The 26,532-nt window shown below is 48.7% G+C and overlaps 1 protein-coding gene across 5 annotated transcripts in view; it reads left to right on the plus strand.

Annotated features, from left to right (window-relative positions):
• Positions 1-26,532, plus strand: part of OSBP2 (oxysterol binding protein 2) — a 371,738-nt gene that overhangs the window by 52,247 nt on the left and 292,959 nt on the right. For 4 of the 5 annotated variants that reach the window (XM_048822247.2, XM_048822243.2, XM_075120169.1 and 1 more), the window contains one exon: positions 18,599-18,807. In XM_048822247.2, the coding sequence (XP_048678204.1) occupies positions 18,599-18,807 (209 nt within the window). Of the gene's footprint in view, positions 1-14,000; positions 14,385-18,598; positions 18,808-26,532 lie in introns of all 5 variants that reach the window. The other variant, XM_048822244.2, reaches the window with a different exon arrangement.

Genomic DNA, 26,532 nt, shown 5'->3' on the forward strand with positions numbered 1-26,532 from the left:
TCCTGCTTGCTGATTTAAATTTGATTTAAATCAGCCTACCCTGCTTTTAATCCATATTTCCTCGTACTAATATCCCAGACCTCTGAGAAGCTTGGAACAGGAATGTGGAATGGTTACAATGGTTAATAATTAGAACATTTCTAAAATAGCAACCAAGAGCTCAGGTTGCCAATGACTGGGGCATTAACACTATTCCAATCTCTCAAACTTCTATTCAACCCCAAGAAATCCAGGCTAACTTAAGTAGAGATGGCAGACTTTATCCGTGCTACTCTAGACTCCCCAACAGCAAGAGCCTGCCTACCCAAGGAGAGATTCGCCACCCTATCCGATCTCAACATCACAGTTCACCCCACAAACCACAGTAAGGATTTGCCTACTTACCTTGGATCATACGTTGGCCTCCATATGTGACTCCCCATGCAAGGGTGCACCTCAGATGCCTCCAGATGTGACAAAGGGCAGCGTATACCCCAAACAGACACAGCCTCTCCAAACGTTAAGTGCCTCGGAAGGTGCTGGACTCACTCATGTGGTGGAAAGACCTATGGAGGCGTAATAGGATATTGGGAAATCTCAGCTCAGTTTACAAAGGCTACTTTGTGTCCTCTTCATATCAAGGGAGGGGCAGACTGGGTAATAAATGTACACAGGTCAGGCCTCTGATCAGGGCCAGACAGTACACTTCTGGGGTGCGAGGCTGGGGGCTTGGGAGATTTGCTGGTGCCTTTCACTGTGTCATGAGGAAACACTCATGCAGGCCTCCACCTGATGTTGTGCTAAGTGATAACAGCACCTGGAGGGGTTTCCTGCTTGTCACTAGCAAAGAATTGTGAGAGGCAGCCCAGGCTGGAGAGTTAAGGGGGCCCAGCGGCATCCCAGTTCCAGGTTGTACTCTCGGGATCCCATCCCAGCAGTCTCTGATTGAGAGTGCCCGGTGTGTGCACATCCTATGGTGGAGCACGCACAGGGACAAAATATCTCTAAGAACTCAAGTGACTGTAAGGTAAGTAACCTCTCCTCTCCTTTTCTGTGTCAGCTAATTTCACAGATTCGTTGTATGTTACATAAATAATTCCTCTAGTTGTTTCTAAATTTTACTAGCGTTAATTCCGTTGAGTGTTAGCTTGCACTGTTTGTAGGACAGCATAAAAAAGGGTTTTCTGATTTCGGAGGAAGCTTAAACTAATGGTCAAAGCAAAAGGCCAGAATCTGGAGATATGGGAATCTCTTCCTGGCTCTGCCACAGACTGTGTGGTTTTGGGCAAATTACTTATCCTCTTTGTGTCTCAGTTACCCATATGTGGAATGGGCATAATACTTACCTTTGAGATGCATTGTGAAGGTGAATTGTTCAAGCAGTGCTTCTCAAACTTTTTGTACCTTTCACATAGCAAGCCTCTGAATGCGACTCCCCCTTATAAATTAAAAACACTTTTAAATATATTTAACACCATTATAAATGCTGGAGGCGAAGCGGGGTTTGGGGTGGGGGTTGACAGCTTGCGCTCCCCCCCCCCCCCAGGAGTCCTGACCCCCAGTTTGGGAACCCCTGTGTTACAGTAACTGTAGCAGAACGAAGAATTAAAGTACAATATAGTGAGTCTTCCATACCCCTTTCAAGTCCTTCCAGCTCTTCCTTCCAGATTAAAGAAAAGGAGGACTTGTGGCACCTTAGAGACTAACCAGTTTATTTGAGCATAAGCTTTCGCGAGCTACAGCTACTTCATCGGATGCATACTGTGGAAAATACAGAAGATGTTCTTATACATACAAACCATGAAAAAATGGATGTTTAGCACTACAAAAGGTTTTCTCTCCCCACACCCCACTCTCCTTCTGGTAATAGCTTATCTAAAGTGATCACTCTCCTTACAATGTGTATGATGATCAAGGTGGGCCATTTCCAGCACAAATCCAGGGTTTAACAAGAACGTCTGAGGAACGGGGGTGGGAGGTGGGGGAAGGGGATGTAGGAAAAAACAAGGGGAAATAGGTTACCTTGCATAATGACTTAGCCATTCCCAGTCTCTCTTCAAGCCTATGTTAATTGTATCCAATTTGCAAATGAATTCCAATTCAACAGTCTCTTGCTGGAGTCTGGTTTTGAAGTTTTTCTGTTGTAATATCGCAACTTTCATGTCTGTAATCGCGTGACCAGAGAGATTGAAGTGTTCTCCACCTGGTTTATGAATGTTCTAATTCTTGACATCTGATTTGTGTCCATTTATTCTTTTACGTAGAAACTGTCCAGTTTGCCCAATGTACATGGCAGAGGGGCATTGCTGGCACATGATGGCATATATCACACTGGTAGATGTGCAGGTGAACGAGCCTCTGATAGTGTGGCTGATGTTATTAGGCCCTGTGATAGTGTCCCCTGAATAGATATGTGGGCACAGTTGGCAACGGGCTTCGTTGCAAGGATAGGTTCCTGGGTTAGCGGTTCTGTTCTGTGGTGTGTGGTTGCTGATGAGTATTCGCTTCAGGTTGGGGGGCTGTCTGTAGGCAAGGACTGGCCTGTCTCCCAAGATTTGTGAGAGTGTTGGGTCATCCTTCAGGATAGGTTGTAGATCCTTAATAAAGCGTTGGAGGGGTTTTAGTTGGGGGCTGAAGGTGACCACTAGTGGCGTTCTGTTATTTTCTTTGTTAGGCCTGTCCTGTAGTAGGTGACTTCTGGGAACTCTTCTGGCTCTATCAATCTGTTTCTTCACTTCCGCAGGTGAGTATTGTAGTTGTAAGAATGCTTGATAGTGATCTTGTAGGTGTTTGTCTCTGTCTGAGGGGTTGGAGCAAATGCGGTTGTATTGTAGAGCTTGGCTGTAGACAATGGATCGTGTGGTGTGGTCAGGGTGAAAGCTGGAGGCATGTAGGTAGGAATAGCGGTCAGTAGGTTTCCTGTATAGGGTGGTGTTTATGTGACCATCGTTTATTAGCACTGTAGTGTCCAGGAAGTGGATCTCTTGTGTGGACTGGACCAGGCTGAGGTTGATGATGGGATGGAAATTGTTGAAATCATGGTGGAATTCCTCAAGAGCTTCTTTTCCATGGGTCCAGATGATGAAGATGTCATCAATGTAGCGCAAGTAGAGTAGGGGCGTTAGGGGATGAGAGCTGAGGAAGCGTTGTTCTAAGTCAGCCATAAAAATGTTGGCATACTGTGGGGCCATGCGGGTACCCATAGCAGTGCCGCTGATTTGAAGGTATACGTTGTCCCCAAATGTAAAATAGTTATGGGTAAGGACAAAGTCACAAAGTTTAGCCACCAGGTTAGCTGTGACATTATCGGGGATAGTGTTCTTGACGGCTTGTAGTCCATCTTAGTGTGATATGTTGGTGTAGAGGGCTTCTACATCCATCGTGGCCAGGATGGTGTTATCAGGAAGATCACCGATGGATTGTAGTTTCCTCAAGAAGTCAGTGGTGTCTCGAAGGTAGCTGGGAGTGCTGGTAGCGTAGGGCCTGAGGAGGGAGTCTACATAGCCAGACAATCCTGCTGTCAGGGTGCCAATGCCTGAGATGATGGGGCGCCCAGGATATCCAGGTTTATGGATCCTTGCCTACAGACAGCCCCCCAACCTGAAGTGAATACTCACTAGCAACCACATACCACACATCAGAACCACTAACCCAGGAACCTATCCTTGCAACAAAGCCCGTTGCCAACTGTGCCCACATATCTATTCAGGGGACACCATCACAGGGCTTAATAACATCAGCCACACTATCAGAGGCTCGTTCACCTGCACATCTACCAGTGTGATATATGCCATCATGTGCCAGCAATGCCCCTCTGCCATGTACATTGGGCAAACTGGACAGTTTCTACGTAAAAGCATAAATGGACACAAATCGGATGTCAAGAACTATAACATTCATAAATCAGTGGGAGAACCCTGGATTTGTGCTGGAAATGGCCCAACTTGATTATCATACACGTAAGGAGAGTGATCACTTTAGATAAGCTATTACCAGCAGGAGAGTGGGGTGTGGGGAGAGAAAACCTTTTGTAGTGCTAAACACCCATTTTTTCATGGTTTGTATGTATAAGAACATCTTCTGTATTTTCCACAGTATGCATCCGATGAAGTGAGCTGTAGCTCACGAAAGCTTATGCTCAGTTAAATTGGTTAGTCTCTAAGGTGCCACAAGTCCTCCTTTTTTCTTTTTGCGAATACAGACTAACACGGCTGTTACTCTGAAACCTTCCAGATTAAATAATCCCAGACTTGCTATGCCTTGTTAGAAGTAGATCCTGCCCTGTCTCTTTATCGGTTCATGTCTTTTAGCTGTGGCTGTCAGGCTTATGCTGGAGATCAGAAAAATAACTGATCTAAGACCAAGCTTCCACTTCTCTGTTAGAGCTCCAAGCACTGTCTGCTGCTGGAGAGGTAAAAGGTCATAGTCGTGCTCTGCCTTCTCAGGATCTGACTTCTAGAGTTTATCAAAGTGAGGTGGTTAAACCATTGGCCTGAGTCTGGCATGCTGCAAGCCAGTGCTGTGCAGACATCACTCCCTGAGCTGGGCTGGCCCATCCGTCTCCTGGTCCAGAGCACCATTCACCTTGGAACCTTCCTGAGCAGAAACTACCGATCTGACCAAAGCATCAGGAGCACTGGTTTGTGACCAGCAAATAGGGAGTAGCTGGCACATCCCTCCTAGAGTTCATTCATGTCTGCAGAGTAAGAGTCTGATCATCAACCCCTCGACCCTTCCTGTTTAATTTTCTCATGAGCAGCAGAACGTCCCTCCCAACAGTTGTGTTGGAGGGAGCCATTGTCGTTCAGTATTTGTAAAGAAAGCTCTCTGTGGCCCTGCAGTGCCACCTGCTGCCTTGAGCATTGCTCCATTTATTGCTGTCCCCTCACAGCAGGGCTTCTCCATCACATGCAGCTTGAACAGGACTGTGGAAGCCCAGCTGGTCACAGAGCTTATTGGCTTGACTGTGTCATTGAACCAACCCCGTGTCCTTGATGCCAGTTGCCTGTAGGGAGGCAAATTGATTTTAATATGACCCTGGGCGGGAGAGGGGGTTAAGTTCTGGCCAGCCTGAGAAGGAGCCAGAATTTACCAATGTGCATTGCCAAAGAGCCCCAGTAATACGTCAGCAGCCCCCCATGAGCTCCGCTGCCAGCGCCTCCCGCCCCCTGGCAGCCCCACTGATCAGCGCCTCCCCCTCCTTCCCCGCAACGCCTGATCAGCTGGTTCGTGGGGCGCAGGAGGCTCTGTGCGGGATGGGGAGGAGCGAGGGCCTGGCAGGCTCAGGGGAGGGGGCGGGAAGGGGTGGAGTGGGGGCAGGGTCTGTGGCAGCACCAGCGGCTGAGCAGTGAGCGCCCCCCGGCACACCGGCAAGTTGGCGCCGGTAGCTCCAGCCCTGGAGTCTGTGCCTGTACAAGGAGCCGCATAGTAACCTCGGAAGAGCCGCATGTGGCTCCGGAGCCATGGGTTGGCCACCCCTGCAGGGTGAACGGACTATCTGTGTGTGCCTTGTCCTGACTGGTGCCTGTGGTGAGAGACCGGGAGCCCTTTTAGAACCCCATCAAGGGAGCTGCCGTGTGCTGCAGTGTCACTAGGATGTGAATCTCACTTGGCCCTGACAACCACCTCAGTGCATCTCTCCCCACTCTTACACGTTCTTCTATGCGTGTGTTTAGAAAGCCGCTGTTGTAGGCCTATGTAGCATCTGGCCTGCCGCCCGGGGGCCGGATCTCCGGGTTTTAACATTGGGGCTGGTTTTACGCCTGCATGCCGCTGTTCACGGGCTGTAGAATGTTCCGTGTCCTGAGCATCTCTGTGTTTGTGATACAGGGGAGTTGTGAGTATTTTGTGGTGTATTTGTTTGTGTGTATAGAAGAGCAGTAACATGGCTTACTTGAAATACCGTGTGAGCTTCCGGAATTGATTTGAATGGTGAATCTGTAAGGTTTGTGTAAACCGGCTGCAGCAAATCCAGTGCTACATCAATTAGTTGGTGTGAGTGGGTGATTGGTGGGACCCACTGGTGGTGTGATTGCAAAAGCATTTCAATTAGAAGCTGCAGTTTGTCCTGCTCAGGACTTCCTGAAATATTCGTCTGTGGAGCTGAAGTATACCGCACTTGGACAGTGTGTGGGGCAAAAAATTCCAGAAAATTGAAGCGACATCCCGTGAGTGCTTTTTAATGTTTGTGGGTAAGGGGAAAACCTCCCTTTTTTTTTTTTTTTAAACTCCACTTTTTTAAGGCCAGGCTATAGCAAAAGCAGCTGCTGCTCTCTCCCACAATCCTCCTCCTGGGAGAGGTCAGCAGTTTATATACATCTTGACAGATTAATTGACAAGGTAACCCATCAAACCTGCCTTTTCAACGTCCTGCTGAGCTTGAATGGTATGGCATTCCTATGGGATAGTGGAGTTTATTTCTGGGGACCAGTTCAGGGTTGTGAGTTCTGTCCCGTCTGGATTCTCGTTTTGAACTCCAATACGTCTTTCATAGGGCACCCCAGCAGAGTGCGTATGGGGGACACTGGAATTTGGGGCATCTCTATGAAAAGGTCACTTAAAATTAATGCCCTGCTGCCGTTCTCTGGTGCCTCTGTGCAGAGCCCTGCACTCAAGTCATTAGTAACACATTCGTCACAGGCATGTTAAGGGCAGCTCAGGCCAGAGCCATGGGAACAAAGGAGGAGGTGATGGGAAGCAGCAAGGCACTCCCACTCCTATAGTTTCACCACAGCAATGATTTGGATTATCTATGTTCATCTGTCCAGGCAGTCTGCTCAACCTTGTGTGTGAGTAGCTGCTCTGCATAAGCCTGTCCTATTTATATCCCTGAGGTGCTGTGAAGAACTGTTCATTTATGTTTTTGGTTCCCTGTAAGGTGAATTCCTCCCATTGGAGCTCTGTGTGTGTGTCAGAGAATTGCAAACATTCAGCATCATCCTGTGTCATGTGTACATAGTGTCCCATCATGTATCTAACCTCAGGTCAGTTTTTGTATTGGTGGTCCACATGTTTCCCCCATATGCGCAGCTCCCAGATTATCTCAGAAACCCTGGAATCAGGAAATCTGCCTGGGTCACATTATGCAATCGTTGAGCTGATGCGAGGAACAGGCAGATCTGTCTGTCCCAACGCAGGGGAGCTGCTGAAGGGCACCTTTAATTTTTGTGCTTGGAGATGGAGGAAGCAGTTTGAGGGCATTAGGCGCGCAGTCCGTGGTGTTCCCTGTGCATGTGCTCTAATTTATGGTAACTGATCTCCCATGCAAGTTTCCAGGAAAAGGTCACTCTTTTAAAAATAAAGCAAAGCACCAGTTAGAAAATTAGAAGCAGTTTCCTTGGCTGGAGGAGCAGGGATGCTGTGATTTAAGCTGGTTTAGTGGAGTCACCTTAGAACCCTTCACTTTATTTGCAAAAAACCCATGGTCATTTTGGGGCTTTGTGCCTTAAAGAGGAAAGCAGCCCTCCTGTGAGGGTAACACCAGGGAGGGTGGTGCCAGGCCTGGAAGTGGTAGCTTCATGGCACTCAGGGTCAAATTCAGCCCAGGTGCAAGCAGATGCAGCTATGCTGAGCTCCGTAGGGTTACACCAGGGTTGAATTTGGCCCACAGGGCTAGTAGAGGGCATGAAGGGGTCTTTCTCCCCGCTCTTTCCTTGTGCTCCTCTGTAGCGTCCAGCCCGGAGCTGCATGGGGAGCACAGGCTCTGTGCCAGGCTCCAGTCTCCCTGGGACAGGCCAGGTTCAGTGCAGATGGGGAGCTCCCAGGAGGTGCAGGTGGGCTCCCTGGGGTTTCTGTAGGGCTCTCTTCAACCTCAGTAACAGAGCAGCAAAGGCCTTTGCCCCCTTCCCTGACTGCCATCAAATTCTGTAAAAATGGGCGTGGCAGCCCTCATGTCTCTGCAGCTGCTTGTCCTGGCTCCTGGTCAGCTAGCCCCAGCCTGTGCTGTCCGGAAAGGGCTGCTCTTCCATCCTTTACCTGACTCTGGTGCATGGAAGTTGTTGTTTATTCCCCACAGCACTGGCTTATTGGAGCATCATCCTAGAAGCAGGATCATGACTGTGGGTCCCCCTTCAGTGGCACAGACTTCTGCACCCTTCTGTCAAGTTCCCCAAAGAGGGCAGGGTGGGACTGGGGCCAGGGCTTTGCACCTGTCAGTAGAGCAGAACCAAAAAGATGGGGCACATGTGCAGCACCTGTAAAGGGATGGCAGAGTGGCTGCTTTATGGAAGCCCCAGACTAGAGGAATTCTGGCTGAATCAACCACATCTCTTCCAGGGACTCCCAATGCAGTGGGTGGTCCTAGCTCATCCCACATGACACAGCCCATGGCTTAGAGTCACAGAATAGGAGGGCAACTCTTGAGTGAGTCTGTGCTGAACCCACAGTCCTCAGGCATGTCTCTCTAACCTAAAGCTCTACCATCCTGTGATGGTGGCCACCTAGGCAGGCCTAGCTTGGGTGACTGACTTCCCTTACCGAGACTCCTTCTCCTGTCTTGAGAGGCAGAGTCCCTTCTAATCCAGCCAGAGTTCCTTGGTTCTTGTCAGTTCCTGTGCTTCGGCCCTGTGTGTTTAAAACCAACTGAGCAGGCTTTGGGGAGGTTGGGCCAGGCTCCTCAGAGCCAGAGGCCCTGCTGTTGTCCCATAACATCCTCACGTGTTTGCTGAGGGGTGGCTTAGCATGAGCCATTGTTTCCATCCTGCTCACTTTTCCTTACAGCCGCCTGTTAAACTAAACCAATAGATTCATACAGTAACACGCTTTCTCGCTGCAGCCAGGATTGAGAGTCACCATGTTCCTCCCCCCCAACCCCCCGTCTCCAGATGGAGAGCATCTGTCTTGTGGTAGCTGGGTGTGAGCTCCTGTACAGCACCAGCCTTTCAAATGCTCTCCTCGGGACTCTGCCATGGATTGCTTTGCAGGTTAACGGTAGGTACCCCCACTGAAGAGTGTTTCCCCTGCATCATTCAGCCCCTATCACTGGACACTCAGTAATTAACAGGGATGCTGTTCCCAATGAGACAGTGTTAAATGCAGCTAGAAGGTTACAACTCCGAATCATATCCCTTATAACAGCACAGCATTGCAATTTATTTATAATAAATGTGAAAATAAAGTGAAAATAAATATTTGTTTCCAGTATGCATAAAATTCTTACAGAGCAGGTCCATGTCCGTCCCTTGCACAGTTACATGGTGGTGGGCTCTGAGCATGCAGAGTTCTTCAGGGCAGAGAGGCTTGGCATTGCTGTGTTTGGCTCAGTGAAAGCATTGCTAGGGAGCAGCAGCAGTTCAAAAAGTGCGCCTGCTTTCTGGGTGAATCTGAGAAGATGCAGAAAATAGTCAATCTTCTCCTGGAACACTGGCTGAGATCCCTGCCTCTCCTTGAGGAGCATAGAGCTGAGATGATCTAGGAAAGGAGCAGCTAAAACTGGGGCAGGAGGGGGCGTAGAGAGCAGGTGACTTTGCGAGGTCCCTCCCAACCCTACATTTCTATGATTATTTAACCCAGTAATTCCCAAACTGGGGTTCATACATCATCTGCTGTAGGACTGTGGAGAGCTGGGTGGTCACATGGTGCAGGTTCTCCACATTCCCAGGTTCTTTGGCATGGCAGGACTCTAAAAGCAGCTGGAAAGGAGGAGTCATTATTCTCTTGTACTCACCTACAGTTGCTGCAGGAAATACTTCACATTCCAACCAAACGGGCTTTTCAAAGGCACCCGATTTGTTTAAGAGCACAGGTCCCATGAACTGCCAGTGGGATCTGTGCTCCTGAGCCACTTATGCGCCTTTGAAAATCCCACCCTAATGAGTGAGTTGGCTAAGGAGTTACATATGTCTGAGATTTTCACAGGAGCCCAAGTGAGTTAAGAGCCAAGATCCCATTGGTTTCAGTGCGAGTTGAACACCTAACTCACTTAGACTCCTTTGAAAATCCCTGCATAAAGTAACTGGCAAATTTAAGCATGACCATTGTGTGTCCCGGGAAGGAGAGGATGGCTGGCTGCCAGGGCAGTATGTACAAGAAGGGAATAATGGGTCCAGGAACATGGAAGAGAGCAGAGGGAAGGGGAGGTGAAGAGGCAAAGGAGACAATGTAGTTAACTTTTCAAATCGGTGGAGCCCTTAAAAGCGGTTTGATATATTTTAAATGTCGCTTGATGTCACTGTTCCCTGTAAAGTAGTTGATGTGGATGACACAGGGTTATGTGACCAGGTGGGGGTGGATCCAATGAGGAGCAGGTGGAGGACAGTTGACCATAAGAGTCTTTCACTGACGGTGTGGGCTATACTAAGGATTTATCGGGAAGAGGAATTAGAGGGGCCTTGAGGGTCTTTGTGAAAATTGATCCGTCCCCTCTGTCTTTACCCTGTTCCGTGATACTCATGAGAACTTAGTACCTTTAGAACCAGTCAATGGACAGAATACTTCAGGTAGTGTCTATGTAGCCAATAATTAACCTGCAGGACTCATTGCTGCAGGAAGTCACCAAGAAATTCTGTAGATGGCTTTTTAAAATGCCTAGATAATATTATGGCCACTAATAACATCTGGAATGGTGCAAGCTAAGCACGTGTTTAATGAGGTCTCTAACTTCAGGGCATAAAATGTTCTGTAGGAATCAAGGCCTCCTGCTTCCCACCCATGAAGCATTACACAATTGGCCAGGTGTAATTATGAACTTTTTGTGCAAGATCTTGGATGTCAGCTGTGATCTGATTGGTTAATGAGGCCTGTCATAGATGCATCTACACCTTGACACATCTCTCATATGCTGCTACCTCTGGGACTCACTCCTGTGTGTATGTGCAAACACTTGCATGTCATCTACCAGCCTTTATTATAGGTCGGGATCCCTCAGGGGGTCGCGAGCTGTCAGCTTCCACCCCAAACTCTGCTTTGCCTCTAGCATTTATAATGGTGTTAAATATATAAAAAAGTATTTTTAATTCATAAGGGGGGGTCGCACTTGGAGGCTTGCTATGTGAAAGGGGTCACCAGTACAAAAGTTTGAGAATCACTGTTCTAGGTGAATTAGCATCTTGCTGCAGTATGACTCCTGCAGTGAAGGCTGCAAAACTCTTTTCCCATACTCCCTATTTTCACATGCCTCCAACTTTCCAAAACTTCTTTTGGGCTGAAATTTCGCAGGGATGGTGTCTGACTGAAAGTAATTTTTTTCAGAAAGCTTAAGCAAAATCCCTGCCTCTGTTTTTGAGCCATGGGAAAGGGGACACTATACTTCGTTCGTATTTTTAAAAAAATCTGACCACGTTTTTGAAACAAGCCTATAGCAAAACCAGCTGAAGTTTAGAACGATAAACTTGACCTGGGCATACTCCTTAATCGGGATTGAGCATCACTAGGCGTAGGGGAGAATTAAAAATAAAAAATGGCATCAGTAATTGAAAAGTCACTGCAAATCACTGAGCAAACTGCTGCTATTCTCAGGCTGTTGCTGGGGAAATTTGCAACCAGGAGACTGTCACTCAGCAGCAGCCTCCCCTTACTGCCTCAGATCCTCCCTTCCCCCAGCTCAGCATCAAGCACAGGAGAAAACCTTGCATTCTGCAGTTCAAAATATGACAACTGTTTAAATGTAACTAACAAGATACCAGCAAAGCAGCCCACAATCTGCTCATCCAGAAGCAGCATTCCTCCTCCATCTTGCTTCTCCTTCCCATTGCCCTTCCCCCTCCCAGTCATGGTCTGCTGGTCTTCAATTGCTTTTGAGGTTTAATTAGATCATCAATTCTGCAGGCCTGGGACCCTGCTACTTAATTGTATGAAAAATTCCTTGCACTTCATGTAAGGCTAAAACATGCCATAAACCACCACTGAGGGGGGAGTAAAAAGTGACGCTGTGATAAAAAGGAGCTGGAGGTTTCTAAATCCTATGCCATGGTTTCCATTTTTATTAATCATGGTGGTGCCTAGGGACTAACCAAGAATGGCCACGTAGTTGGGGCTGTACAAACAGAGCTGCAGACAGTCCCTGCCCCGCAGAGGAATGCAGGGAGGGAGGATAATGCACAAGCAGAGTGAACAATTTGAGGGCAGGTTTCAGAGTAACAGCCGTGTTAGTCTGTATTTGCAAAAAGAAAAGGAGTACTTGTGGCACCTTAGAGACTAACCAATTTATTTGAGCATAAGCTTTCGTGAGCTACAGCTCACTTCATCGGATGCATACTGTGGAAAGTACAGAAGACGTTTTTATACACACAAACCATGGAAAAAATGGGTGATTATCACTACAAAAGGTTTTCTCTCCCCCCACCCCACTCTCCTGTGGAGGGGAGAGATCACCTTTTGTAGTGATAATCACCCATTTTTTCCATGGTTTGTGTGTATAAAAACGTCTTCTGTACTTTCCACAGTATGCATCCGATGAAGTGAGCTGTAGCTCACGAAAGCTTATGCTCAAATTGGTTAGTCTCTAAATTTGAGGGCAGCAAATGATTTGTTTGGCTGATGGAGTGTGGTTGGGAGGGGATGCACCAAATGGCAAGGCAAACGAGAGGGAGCATTGAGGAGAGGAGTGGTGGGGGCAAGGGCCAAAGCAGGAGGGCATGAGGGGCAGGTGTGGAGTGAGGCTGAAGTGAAGAGACTGAGTGAGGGAGGCAGTAGGCAGGGGTTGGCTCAAACCACCCATCAGGCTAAGCCAGGGACAGGCCGGTCCAACTGTAGAAAGTTTTCTGACACTGGTGTCCAAAGGTCCCTGACTGAGCAGCTCCTGCAGCTGTCTGCTGGCTGGTTCCAGCTGCTTCCTCCACACTGCTACTGCTGCCTGGATCCTGCTGCCCGGGGGAAGTGAGAGCAGGATCCAGGCATCACAGCAGCTCGGAGGAAGCAGCCGGAGCTAACGAGTGGACAGTCAGCAGCCTGTTCCCATCCCATGTGGTCCCTGGAGGTGCTCTTCCGTGCATCTGCAGCTGGATCCTGCTCCCCACGCCGCTGCCTGCTGCCCAGGGGAAGGGAGAGCACAGGTGAGAGACGAGCCCCGGTGGGTTGGGAACCATTGGCATATAGCATCGTGAGCAACAGGCACTTTACAAATGCAGAGTAAATCTAACAGCCTAGTTTCCTGCGAATTAGGGGATGAAATCACCCCTAAGTAATGATTCCTAGGAAGGTGTTTGTCCCCAGTAGAATGTTGGCCAATGACTTCCCTCGCAGGGCTCACTGCTGGGCTGAGTGCTACACATGTGTCTGGGGTGAAGTGAATTCTGTGGGCGTTTAATCCTACAAAAATATGAGGCTGAGCCTGCAGCCCTTACTCACGTGAGTAATCCCATACAGCAAACAGGAGTGTTGTCAAGGCTGGTTGTCATGTTGCTAAAATGCATGTGTACAGCTCCGAAGAGCTTCACAGACGGGAAGTCACAACTCTCCCCCCCCCCCCCCCCCTCCCCCCCCCCCCGCTTGCAGTCTAAACATCAGACAAGAGGCAACAATTGAGAGCAGATAAAGGGGCATGGCAGAGAGAGAGTTAGCCCTGGTCTACACGAGGACTTTAGGTCGAATTTAGCAGCGTTAAATCGATGTAAACCTGCACCCGTCCACACGATGAAGCCCTTTTTTCGACTTAAAGGGCTCTTAAAATCGGTTTCCTTACTCCACCCCTGACAAGTGGATTAGCACTTAAATCAGTCTTGCTGGGTCAAATTTGGGGTACTGTGGACACAATTCAACGGTAATGGCCTCCGGGAGCTATCCCAGAGTGCTCCATTGTGACCGCTCTGGACAGCACTCTCAACTCGGATGCATTGGCCAGGTAGACAGGAAAAGAACCACAAACTTTTGAATCTCATTTCCTGTTTGGCCAGCTTGGCAAGCTGCAGGTGACTATGCGGAGCTCATCAGCAGAGGTGACCATGATGGAGTCCCAGAACAAAAGAGCTCCAGCATGGACTGAATGGGAGGTATGGGATCTGATCGCTGTATGGGGAGAGGAATCCGTGCTATCAGAACTCCATTCCAGTTTTCGAAATGCCAAAACCTTTGTCAAAATCTCCCAGGGCATGAAGGACAGAGGCCATAACAGGGACCCGAAGCAGTGCCACGTGAAACTTAAGGAGCTGAGGCGAGCCTACCAGAAAACCAGAGAGGCGAACGGCCGCTCCGGGTCAGAGCCCCAAACATGCCGCTTCTATGATGAACTGCATGCCATTTTAGGGGTTCAGCCACCACTACCCCAGCTGTGTTGCTTGACTCCTTCAATGGAGATGGAGGCAACACGGAAGCAGGTTTTGGGGACGAAGAAGATAGCTCACAGCAAGCAAGCGGAGAAACCGATTTTCCCAACAGCCAGGAACTGTTTCTCACCCTGGACCTGGAGCCAGTACCCCCCGAACCCACCCAAGGCTGCCTCCTGGAGCCAGCAGGCGGAGAAGGGACCTCCGGTGAGTGTACCTTTTAAAATACTATATATGGTTTAAAAGCAAACATGTGAAAGGATTAATTTGCCCTGGTATTTGCGGCTCTCCTGGATGTACTCCCAAAGCCTTTGCAAAAGGTTTCTGGGGAGGGCAGCCTTATTGCATCCTCCATGGTAGGACACTTTACCAATCCAGGCCAGTAGCACGTACTCGGGAATCATTGTACAACAAAGCATTGCAGTGTATGTTTGCTGGCATTCAAACAACATCCGTTCTTTATCTCTCTGTGTTATCCGCAGGAGAGCGAGATATCATTCATGGTCACCTGGTTGAAATAGGGTGCTTTTCTTCGGGGGACACTCAGAGGTGCCTGTTCCTGCTGGGCTGTTTGCCTGTGGGTGTACAGAAATGTTCCCCGCTGTTAGCCATGGGGGGGGGAGGGTTGAGGGGGTAGCCACGCGGTGGAGGGAGGCAAAATGCGACCTTGTAACGAAAGCACATGTGCTATGTACGTAATGTTAACAGAAAGGTTTACCCTGAAAGAGTGTAGCCATTGTTTTATAAAATGGGTCTTTTTAAATACCGCTGTCCCTTTTTTTTCCTCCACCAGCTGCATGTGTTTCAATGATCACAGGATCTTCTCCTTCCCAGAGGCTAGTGAAGATTAGAAAGAAAAAAAAAAAGTACTCGTGATGAAATGTTCTCTGAGCTCATGCTGTCCTCCCACACTGACAGAGCACAGACGAATGCGTGGAGGCAAATAATGTCAGAGTGCAGGAAAGCACGAAATGACCGGGAGAGTAAGTGGAGGGCTGAAGAGAGTAAGTGGCGGGCTGAAGCTGAAAGGTGGCAGCAGCATTGAATCCTGCCTCCTCTCATCACGCTGAGGCTGCTGGAAGCACAGACTGCCGCTACAGCCCCTGTGTAACCAACCACCCTCCTCCCCAAGTTCCATAGCCTCCTCACCCAGACGCCCAAGAACACGGTGGGGGGGCCTCCGGCCAACTAGCCACTCCACCACAGGGGATTGCCCAAAAAACAGAAGGCTGGCATTCAATAAATTTTAAAGTTGTAAACTTTTAAAGTGCTGTGTGGCATTTTCCTTCCCTCCTCCACCACCCCTCCTGGGCTACCTTGGTAGTCATCCGTCTATTTGTGTGATGAATGAATAAAGAATGCATGAATGTGAAGCAACAGTGACTTTATTGCCTCTGCAAGCGGTGATCGAAGGGAGGAGGGAAGGGTGGTTAGCTTACAGGGAAGTAGAATGAACCAAGGGGCGGGGGGGGGTTCATCATGGAGAAACAAACAGAACTTTCACACCGTAGCCTGTTCAGTCATGAAACTGGTTTTCAAAGCTTCTCTTTTGCGTACCGCGCCCTCCTGTGCTCTTCTAACCGCCCTGGTGTCTGGCTGCGCATAACCAGCAGCCAGGCGATTTGCCTCAACCTCCCACCCCGCCATAAACGTCTCCCCCTTACTCTCTCAAATATTGTGGAGCGCACAGCAAGCAGTAATAACAGTGGGAATATTGGTTTCGCTGAGGTCTAAGTGAGTCAGTAAACTGCGCCAGCGCGCCTTTAAACGTCCAAATGCACATTCTACCACCATTCTGCACTTGCTCAGCCTGTAGTTGAACAGCTCCTGACTACTGTCCAGGCTGCCTGTGTACGGCTTCATGAGCCATGGCATTAAGGGGTAGGCTGGGTCCCCAAGGATACATATAGGCATTTCAACATCCCCAACAGTTATTTTCTGGTCTGGGAATAAAGTCCCTTCCTGCAGCTTTTGTAACAGACCAGAGTTCCTGAAGATGCAAACGTCATGTACCTTTCCCGGCCATCGCACGTTGATGTTGGTGAAACGTCCCTTGTGATCTACCAGAGCTTGCAGCACTATTGAAAAGTACCCCTTGCGGTTTATGTACTCACCGGCTTGGTGCTCCGGTTGCAAGATAGGGATATGGGTTCCGTCTACGGCCCCACCACAGTTAGGGAATCCCATTGCAGCAAAGCCAAAGCCATCCACTATGACCTGCACATTTCCCAGGGTCACTACCGTTGATATCAGCAGATCTTTGATTGCGTGGGCTACTTGCATCGCAGCAGCCCCCACAGTAGATTTGCCCACTCCAAATTGATTCCTAATTGACCGGTAGCTGTCTGGCATTGCAAGCTTCCACAGAGCTATCGCTACTCGCCTGTGAACTGTGAGGGCTGCTCTCATCTTGGTATTCATGCGCTTCAGGGTAGGGGAAAGCAAGTCACAAAGTTCCATGAAAGTGCCCTTATGCATGCGAAAGTTTCGCAGCCACTGGGAATCGTCCCCGACCTGCAACACTATGCAGTCCCACCAGTCTGTGCTTGTTTCCCGAGCCCAGAATCGGCGTTCCACCGCATGAGCCTGCCCCATTAGCACCATGATGCATGCATTGGCAGGGCCCATGCTTTCAGAGAAATCTGTGTCCATGTCCTGATCACTCACATGACCGTGCTGACGTCGCCTCCTCGCCCGGTATCGCTCTGCCAGGTTCTGGTGCTGCATATACTGCTGTATAATGCGTGTGGTGTTTAATGTGCTCCTAATTGCCAAAGTGAGCTGAGCGGCCTCCATGCTTGCCTTGGTATGGCGTCTGCACAGAAAAAAGGCGCGGAACGATTGTCTGCCGTTGCCCTGATGGAGGGGGGGCAACTGACGACATGGCTTACAGGGTTGGCTTACAGGGAATTAAAATCAGCAAAGGGGGGTGGCTTTACATCAAGGAGTATTTCAGGCAGGACTTCACGGAGGGTTGCAATAAGAAATGGTGCACCTAAGTAATTGTTCTTATTGGAACAAGGTGGTTAGTCTGGCCTCTGATTGATACATGGCTAGATTTACCTCGCTGCACCTTCCCTGTGAGTGACTGCAGTGTGACCTAGAGGAATGAGTCCCCTAGACGGGGAAGGAGGCAAATGAGTACAAAACAAATCTGGTCTATTTCTTGTTTTGATCCACTCCATCTATCTTTTACATCTTTGGCTGGCAGCAGACGGTGCAGAAGGACTGCAAGCCATCTGCATCTCATGGCTGCTCGGCATAAGATGGTACAATAGGACTGCTAGCAATCCGTATCGCCTGCCTGCTCACCATAAGATGGTTCAATAGGACTGGCTGCAGGACTAAAGAGAATGACCTGGTCAAGTCACTTCTAATGTAGTCCCTGCACCCATGTCTGCCCAGGCGCTCCTGGCTGACGTGGCCAGGAGCACCTCGGATATGATGATGACAGCTACCAGTCCTATTGCACCGTCTGCTGCCACAAGGCAACGGGTTGCTGCTGCTGTGTAGCAATGCAGTACCGTGTCTGCCAGCACCCAGGAGACATACAGTGACGTTTGCCTGAGCGGGCTCCATGCTTGCCGTGGTATGGCATCTGCACAGGTAACTCAAGAAAAAAGGCGCGAAACGATTGTCTGCTGCTGCTTTCATGGAGGGAGTGAGGGAACGGGGGCCTGACGATATGTACCCAGAACCACCCGCGACAATGTTTTAGCCCCATCAGGCATTGGGATCTCAACCCAGAATTCCAATGGGCAGCGGAGACTGCGGGAACTGTGGGATAGCTACCCACAGTGCAACACTCCGGAAGTCAACGCTTGCCTCGGTACTGTGGAAGCGCTCCGTCGAGTTAATGCACCTAGAGCATTTTCTGTGGGGAGACACACACTCGAATATATAAAAACGATTTCTAAAAAACCAGCTTCTATAAATTCGACCTAATTTCGTAGTGTAGACATACCCTTAGTCTTGTGAGTCAGGGCTACTGAATGGGACCCTAGCAATGAAAGTGGGAAGGGAAAGAAGCAGCAGTAAGAATTAGGCGGGAAATGCTGTGGGGGGGGGGGGAGAAAGAGCTTTAAGTAGTGTAACTTTGGACAGCAAGAAGCTTATTTTGCTGGGTTGCAAAACCCTAAAGGTAACAGACGAGGGCTGCGCAGTGAAAGCGACTGAACACTTTATTCCAAACTGTGTGTGTTGGATTGTTTCTGTTCCTTTCGGGAAGTGCTCCTGGCTTTGAAGGCTCAGTTTTGTTCTCTGAATTCTCTGGGTGTTTTTCTTTGCAGCTGCTCTAGCGGGTTAGTTTTGCAGAATAGCGCATGGCAAGCAGGGGAATGTTGTGTGGTCAAGGAATAGTAGTTTTTTAAAAGGTCTGAATGTGGACCCAGAGGATTTTATACCCCTTCTCTCTCTTGCAGGACACAGGCTGAAATGGCTCACACCTGCCGCGGAACCATCAACTTGTCAACAGCGCACATTGATACAGAGGACTCCTGTAACATCGTACTCTCCAATGGGGGAAGGACATACCATCTAAAGGCAAGCTCCGAAGTGGAGAGGCAACGATGGGTCACTGCTTTGGAGCTGGCCAAAGCAAAAGCTATCCGTATGAGGAACAACCAGTCAGGTAGAGTGCTTATTAGAGCGCAAGCATGGAATTGGATTGCTGATGAAATCCTAATGTGGATAAATCTTCCTGCCTTGCATCCTGAATTGTGAAAGAACTTTACCAGTGTAAGGGGGAAATAGGGCTTGTGAACATCCCTTAAGAGTTTTCTGCGGAACTGGGTGCACAGTGTATCTGGTGTTCTGGGCCATACAGCAGTGAGCAAGTTGTTTTTAAAAGCCCTTGGGGTAGTTTTACACTGTGGCTGCTGCGCAGCCTGAGAGATTTACAGGGGAGGGCAGGACTCACTTGCCTTTGTCTTGCAGAATTTGGGCTCACAGCTCGGGCAGTGAATGTTTCGGTGAATACTTCACAGCTGTGGGTGGGATTCTAAGGAGATCGAAAACAGCAGCTCCCATTTTAAAGCCAGAACAATGCCTCTGTCTCACAGGCTGTGCCTGCGCTGCCGCTCTCACTGCTAAAACTTTTGTCCTTCAGGGGTGTCAAAAAACAGCCCCCTGAGCAACAAAAGTTTTAAGCACCAGTATAGACAGCAATTTATCACCGGGCGCTGTGCTCCTGGCCATAAACCTGCCACCGCTTGAGAGGGGAGCTGGGTTTTTTTGTCGCTGGGAGAGCTCGCTCCGGCGATAAAGCGAGTTTGTACTGCCCATCTCCCAGCGCTGCCGCGGCAGTGGTGTAACGTGGGTGGTGTAGACGTAGCCACAGTCACAGCCTGTTTACGATGGGCCTACAGTATATAAGCTCTGTGTGAATGAAATCTGAGTTTAGTTCAACTGTTGACATGTCACACACTCAAAAATATTACTGTGATGATGGTGCAGGTCTGACCGTCATGTGCTTGGGTGGTTGCATTAGGTATGGCTGGCAAAGCTGTATGTGAGGTATACCAATCAAACCTTTGTCACACCATCATGTATTCTGTAGATGGTACATAGTTAGCAAGCAATACATTTTAGAAATGTTCAAAAGTTTAAATTTTTATTGGCATTATATTTTCCTTTCACACCAATAAATCCATGTGCAGGTCTTAGAGGGCAAGAGAAAAATGTACATGGAAAGAACAAAACACAAGTCAGACACTGATCACAGACTGAATTCTGCCTTCTTGGAAATGGGGTCCATGTAAGGGAGGTAGGAAGGGAGCGTCCTGTATTTGGAGAGGGAGGGAGGAAACACCTTTGGGGCAGCATGATTTAAAAATAAACATCACTTCCCACATCCCCCTGAGATCTGGTATGTTAGAGGTAGGCCTGGTGTGGGTAACGTAGGAGAGGCAGTGGAAGGGGCATGATAAATGCTATTTCTCACATACCTGTGTCGCTTGGGGCTTTTTGTTCTGCGTCTGTACAGTGCCTAGCACCCTGGAGTCCTGGCCATGACTGGGGCTCCTTGGTGCTACTGCAGTACAAATAATGAATACATGGACCCTAGCACTTTGTGTGTATTTGTGTGTGTGTGTAATTGCACGCACGACAAAGCAGGTGAGTAACTCACCAAATTGCCAGCAGGGAAGGTGAGAGGTGGGTAAATGCATTGATGACAACCTGTGGGGGACTAGGGCTCTGTCTGCACTAAACACAAAACTAGTTCTGTGATGTATGACAGCAGGTAGTGGATATAGCTCTTTCTCTGGGTCACAACTGTGCCAGTGTAGATGGGGTCAGCTGATTTCTCAGTGTTTGTTTGTAAAGACACCTGGTCAGCTTCCATTGAAGTTTGCTCATAGCCAGAGTGCTCTCAGGATGCTTTTGTGTTAATGGGAGAATTGTCAGTGGTGTCTCTGGTTTTGTTTGGTTAAAGCCCCCAAGAAGCAAACATCTGAGAAGGGGAGCTCCTGAGAGAGACGGAAGGTCCCCGAAACTGCCCCGTTTTTGGCATGTGTTGATTCTGGATATGCTGGTGAGCGAGGTATAAAGAGCTAGCGGGGAGGGAGGCAGGCACCGAAGTCCTCTATGCTCTCTGAGCTCATCCACTGGAACAGGCAGAGGTTTTGTTGTCGACTGGCAGGCCCTGAAATGATCCAGTGGCTGTGGGGAGTTTGTCCCTCATGATCACAGTGGTTTGCTGAAGGGCAGTGGATCCTGAGGCTGCCCCATGCTTGCTGGGAGCTCATCTGAGCAGCTTGGGGCTCTGAAGGGGCCTATGTTTATTCAAGTCAAAGAGAACAATGTTTAACATGGAATAAAAAGGGATTTTTCCTCCTTTTTTTTTTTAAACACTAAAGATGAGCCATGTTTTGCCAGTATCTAACGTTGAAAATAAGCACAGACACGCAGCCCAGACTGGGAGTTGTGGCTGTCCAAGACCATGCTTAATTCCTGCTTCGTTATTCCAATCGGTGTAGCATGTTCAGCGTAATACCAAAGTATAGCCAGGAGAGCCTCCCTCCCGTGGCTTGCAGACTGGATCACAGTCAGTCGGCTGCTTTTTTTTATGGGGACTGGGGATCTTTTTAATCAGTCATGCCGTACAAACAGGGCTTTGTTCCAGACACCCGCTATTGCAAAGCCTTGGAGCGGTTTCCAGTTGCTGTCAGCGGGGGTTTAATGGGTACGTTCATTGTGCCATGGCAGGAATGTCAGCCAAGATTGCTTATTCATCTATTTTCTCTGCAAATAAAAACTTCCTCTTGCGTCTCCCCCGTTCCCAGGAGGCACTGAGGACGAACTGTGCTGTCTGGATGTGGCATGTTTCTTGGCCTCGTCACTCAAAGGGTTTTCCTGACCGGTGGGTAAGGGATCGCATTTAATAGACGATAGAGCTGATAAAGTAGGCTAACCGCATGAGTGCCTAACCCCTGTGACTGCTTTGGGAAAGCAGCTGAGACTCTCCTCGCCCTGTTTTTGTGGGTAGTTTTCTTGAAACAAACCACCCCTTCGTAAATGTCGTTCCTTGACATTTTGTGGTGGATCAGAGTGATGATTTCAGATGATTTCAGAGTTGTGCACATGAGAGCAAGTGGCACGCATGAGATTAGCTCATTTTTCTGTTTGAGTCTGAAATGAACATGTAACGAGGGTATGGAAGGGGTGGGCTGAGACGCTAGGTCAGCTACTCTGGAGAGGTTTTGTGGACAGACGAGGTTGTGTATTTTGCCTTTCTGTGCAGTGTGAAACCCTAAAAGGGCATTTAAGTCTATTGTGGCTTTGTGGAAATCACACGCCAGAGCTCCTGCTGGCACTGATGAATATTCCCTGGCTACTCAGCCACCAACGCGAGACTATCCCCTTTCGTTATAATGATATCGAATTGGTGCTATTGGAGAGCATAGTTCAGCAAAGGCTCTTGAAGCACGTTACTGGTATTAATTAAGCCTTATAATCACCCCTTGAGGTAGGTCAGTGTTATCCCCATTTTACTGAAGGAGAAATGGAGGCACAGAGGTTAAGTAATTTGCTGAAGGTCACCTAGTGAATCAGTGGCAGTCAGGAATAGACCTGAGGAGTCCTGGCTCCCAATTCTCTGCTCCAATTACAAGATGACACTTGCCTCTCTCAAAAACAGGAATTCACATGCCTAGTTAAGTTTACGAAATGGTGCTTAAATCCCAATGAAATGCGGTGCCTGGAACAGTCGATGCTTGTTACGGCTACAAGGATCATCCATTATGTGGGTGCAATTGCATTGAAACCTGCAAGAACTGAGCCTGTTTATATCAGGGCTGAATTTGACCCATTATGTTTGCAAATGGCTATCTGTCCCCATTCTGAAAATAACGGGGGCCGTAATCACCCGCTGCGCGTGTCTCCTGAATAATGCCAGCCTTTACTGTAGCCCTGTGTTGTATTCATGTCACCCTGGGGGGCTTGCCAGCATATACATTAACTTCTCATGAAAGCTTTCGAATTCGCCACATACCAGCAGGGCTGTGAAGTACCACAGGGAGGCTTAGCTTGGCAGCCTGCTAAGGGGAGCTCCTTAGTCAGTGAGAGGAGTCTGTCAGGATGGCTGTGTTGGACCCTTCCCTCTGCCAGGGACTCTCAGGGAGGGAGGAGAGTGTGCCCTATTGTGACCATTGCAAGACAAGGAAGCATTGTTCTCTCTTTCAGTGGTTCTCTCTCTCTCTCTCCTTACAAGCACTGTACTTTCATGGCTGGGGAGAAAAATAGGGGAGATGCCCTTTTAAGGGTGTAATGAGGTTCATGGAGCTTCCTTAAACATCTGATGGTGATCAGCGGTGCTGCCATGGTGATAGGTACAATAGATACAGCAGTGTCTCACTGACTTTCTGTGACTTCCCTTTTCCTTGAGCTTGATGTTTCTCTCTGTGGGATGGGGTGGTAGCTGTCTCATCCCACTGGCTCTTGAGGAGTCCTCTCTTACAGGGGGTTTCTCTTTTGCTTTCTTCCTTGTCTTTTCTTCCGTTTTGTTTTATTTCAGGCCAGGGGAAGATCAGGATTGTGCAGCTTCGATAGGTCCTGTTATGAGCTTGAACAAATAGACCTCATCTGGCCGCAGAGCACATCAGAGGTTAAGGATACCAGCTTACTGTATTCCTGGTTTCCATTGGAAATGGAATTCGGTGACCTACAGGATTCCAGTCTGGGAGGAGGTGGGTTAATTTTGAGTCTGACTCTAGTCCTGGGAGGGTTGGGTCAGTTTTCTCTCTCAGATGAGCCGGCCGTCAGTGCCCGCCAGTGGATGAGTGAGTGGGAATTATCATAGTGAGCAGCTATTAAGGTCTCTTCAGAGACCCAGTTCAGCTTTGCTGTGCCTATGAGATCCTCCTCCTAGGGCGGGAGAGCTGAGGTGCATCCTGAACTCGTGTCCTCTGTGTCAGAAGCTGACGGTGCCAAGGTCCCTGCAGAGGCTCACTTGGTGTAATTTAGTCAGTTCTTGATTTCTCAGTCATGTCATCCTTGGGGAGGGAGAGCTGAATGGCTGGAATCCTTCTGTTGCTAATCTGCAGAAAGAGCAGATTCCCATTTTCTGTCTCTGGATTCTTGAGACCTGAAATGTTTGTGGGGACCCCGATCTCCCTTAGGAAACCGAGCCCTTCTCTGCTTCCAAATTTGGATCCATTTGCTGATTCCAATGCTGGAGTTACAATACCTCAACCTGAACAAAACCCCACAGGTCTAGTGTCTGGAGAATGACCCTGCTGTTCACCTTGTCTGATTGGTCGAGAGTGCGACCTGCTAATCTAAAATTGTAAAAAATTAAAGCTCTGGTTTTAAGACCAGTAACGTTCTGCTGTTCACGAATGTCCGTGTGCACCCACATATGCTTCTTAGGTGATACAATATCACCTCCTCTGGTGCTTGGGTGCAGGATTTCCTGCCAACATGACACCACAGATGAATAATGTTAGCTCTTCCTGGGATTCCAATTCTGTTTTCAAAACAGCCAGGTAAACAGAAGAGAACTCTTGCAAGAGCATGGTTACATCCTGCTCCTCCCTGGTGCAACAGTCAAAATCAGTTTAACAAAACTCCAGGCACCCTCAGGGATTAATTAACAAACCTATTGTTCCATGGGCAATTGTGTTTGAAAAGTCTGGGAAGAAGACTGGATGCCAGCGGAGGTATTTCTGGAAAGATTACTGCTCCTCCTGGTCACCACCTGGTAAGTCTAGCCTAATGAAATAAGTGAACAAAGAATAAGAGGAAGAAAGCACTAGGTAACTGGAGGATGAATAGACCCATGAGTGCCAGCCAGCGTGGTGGTGTGTGGAACAAAAGTAGTGAGACAAACCATTGCTTTGTTGGACTGAATTACGATGTTATTGGGTGAAAGGAAGGTCATAGCTATGATGTGTCTGGAGTTCACTTATTACTAGAGACTGACCAACTGGAGGGAGTTGATAGAAGAGCAACACATGGTTGAGGAATTGGAGGGATGGATTCATAAGAATATATAGCTTGGCCAAGTGATGACTAGTGTGTGACATGAGTCTGTGTTTATATGACAATTGTAAATGCAAAGGAGAAATTATCTAGTGTAGTGCCAGGGCGTACAGCTCAGAGTACTGGGGTGAAGTCTTGGAAGCTGAATATCAGGGAATGCTGCCTGACAGTGGGATCCCTGCATCTGTGGAGAAGCCTCCAAGAGGCTGTGATAAATGAAAGGGGGTAGCTCCCTTTTATGGACACCCAGACAGCCAGCTAGCTATAAAATCCCTCTTAGTAGTTGTGTTCTACTTGCTTTACCTGTAAAGGATTAAAAAGTTTCCTTAGATAGGTAAAAGGAAGGGAACAGGCACCTGACCAAAAGAGCCAATGGGAAGTCTAGAACTTCTTAAAATTGGGAAAAAAATTCCCCTTTGTCTGTCTGTTCTCGGGAGAAGCAGACACAGGGCTGCAGCTATGCTGTAAGAGCTTGGGGCCAGGTATGAAAACTCATTAAATCATACCTAGAAACTACTCATTTGAAACCCCAAATATGTAAGCAGATCAGAAAATGTCTAGGAAGACGTGATTAGGTTTATCTCTTTATGGCTTGTGGACTTCTCTCTGCTTAATCCTAGGTGCTTTTGTTTTGCTTGTAACCTTTAAGCTGGACCTCAAGAAAGCTACTCTTGATTCTTAATTTTTGTATTTGTTTATTTGTAAATCTAGCAATAACCTGAGTTTTCAGATGTATTTTCTTTTTTTAAATAAAATGTACCTTTTTTAAGAACAGGATTGAATTTTTGTGTCCTAAGAGATTTGTGCACATATTGTTTAATTAGCTGGTGGCAACAGCTGATTTCCCTCGTTTTCTTAGTTCTTCCCTGGGGCCGGGGGTGTGTGTGTGAAAGGGCTTGAGGGTGCCCCACAGGAAGGAATCCCCAAGTGCGCCTTCCTCTGTTCTCAAAGGGGTTTTTCTACTTGGGTGGTGGCAGCATCTACTCAGCCAAGGTCAGAGAGAAGCTGTAACCTTGGGAGTTTAATACCAGCCTGGAGTGGCCAGTATGAATTTTTAGAATCCTTGCAGGCCCCACCATCTGCACTCGAAGTGCCAGAGCGAGAGATCAGCCTTGCCACGGTGGCAGAGCGGTGGGATCATTCTGAACCAGAGGCACAGACCTCAGGATTTTAAAAGGACACATTTTCCCTTTTGGCAGCCTGCGAAGCCAGGGAGGATTTTTTCTTTTCTTTGCTGCCAGAGGGGGAACAGGCACGAAAAGGGTTCAGCCTGTCAAAGGAGTCCAACAAGCAATTTATTTTTTTCTAGCATCATGGCCAGGGTCGTCCCTAGCTGTTCTGGGGCCCTGTGCAGCCCCTCCATGGGGGATGCGTGTGGGGCCCCAGGCCTCTGCGGAGGAGGAGCTGGGGGGCTGGTCCCAGGCCTCCATGGGGAGTGGGGGGGGGGCTGGCTTGGGCTGCAAAGAGAATCACCCCCCAGCACTCACCGGCAGCTTGGCTGGGGCCGGGTTGCTGCACTCCCAATGCCGGTGAGTGCTGCGGTCCAGCCATGCTTCAGTGCTCAGGGGAGTGGGGCTGGGGCTGGGGCGGGGCAGGGCATGGCAGGGGCCCTGGGCATGAGCCAGAGCAGGGGCTGGAACAGCACGTTTGGTGCCCCAAATTTCCTGGTGCCCTACACAGCTGCGTGCTTTGCATATGGATAAAGGGGGCCCTGATCGTGGCAACGAAATAGCTAGGCTAGAGTAGGGCAGTCCTATGGATGAGGTTGTGGTCGGGCACTGAAACCCTAGAGCAACCAGTCTTCCCAAAGCGGCACACCACAGAGAAGACAGACCTAGATCAAGCCCAGACATCCTATCCCATTCCTGAATTTCTT

Source organism: Caretta caretta, chromosome 15, assembly GCF_965140235.1.
Source record: "Caretta caretta isolate rCarCar2 chromosome 15, rCarCar1.hap1, whole genome shotgun sequence".
NCBI lineage: Eukaryota > Metazoa > Chordata > Testudines > Cheloniidae > Caretta > Caretta caretta.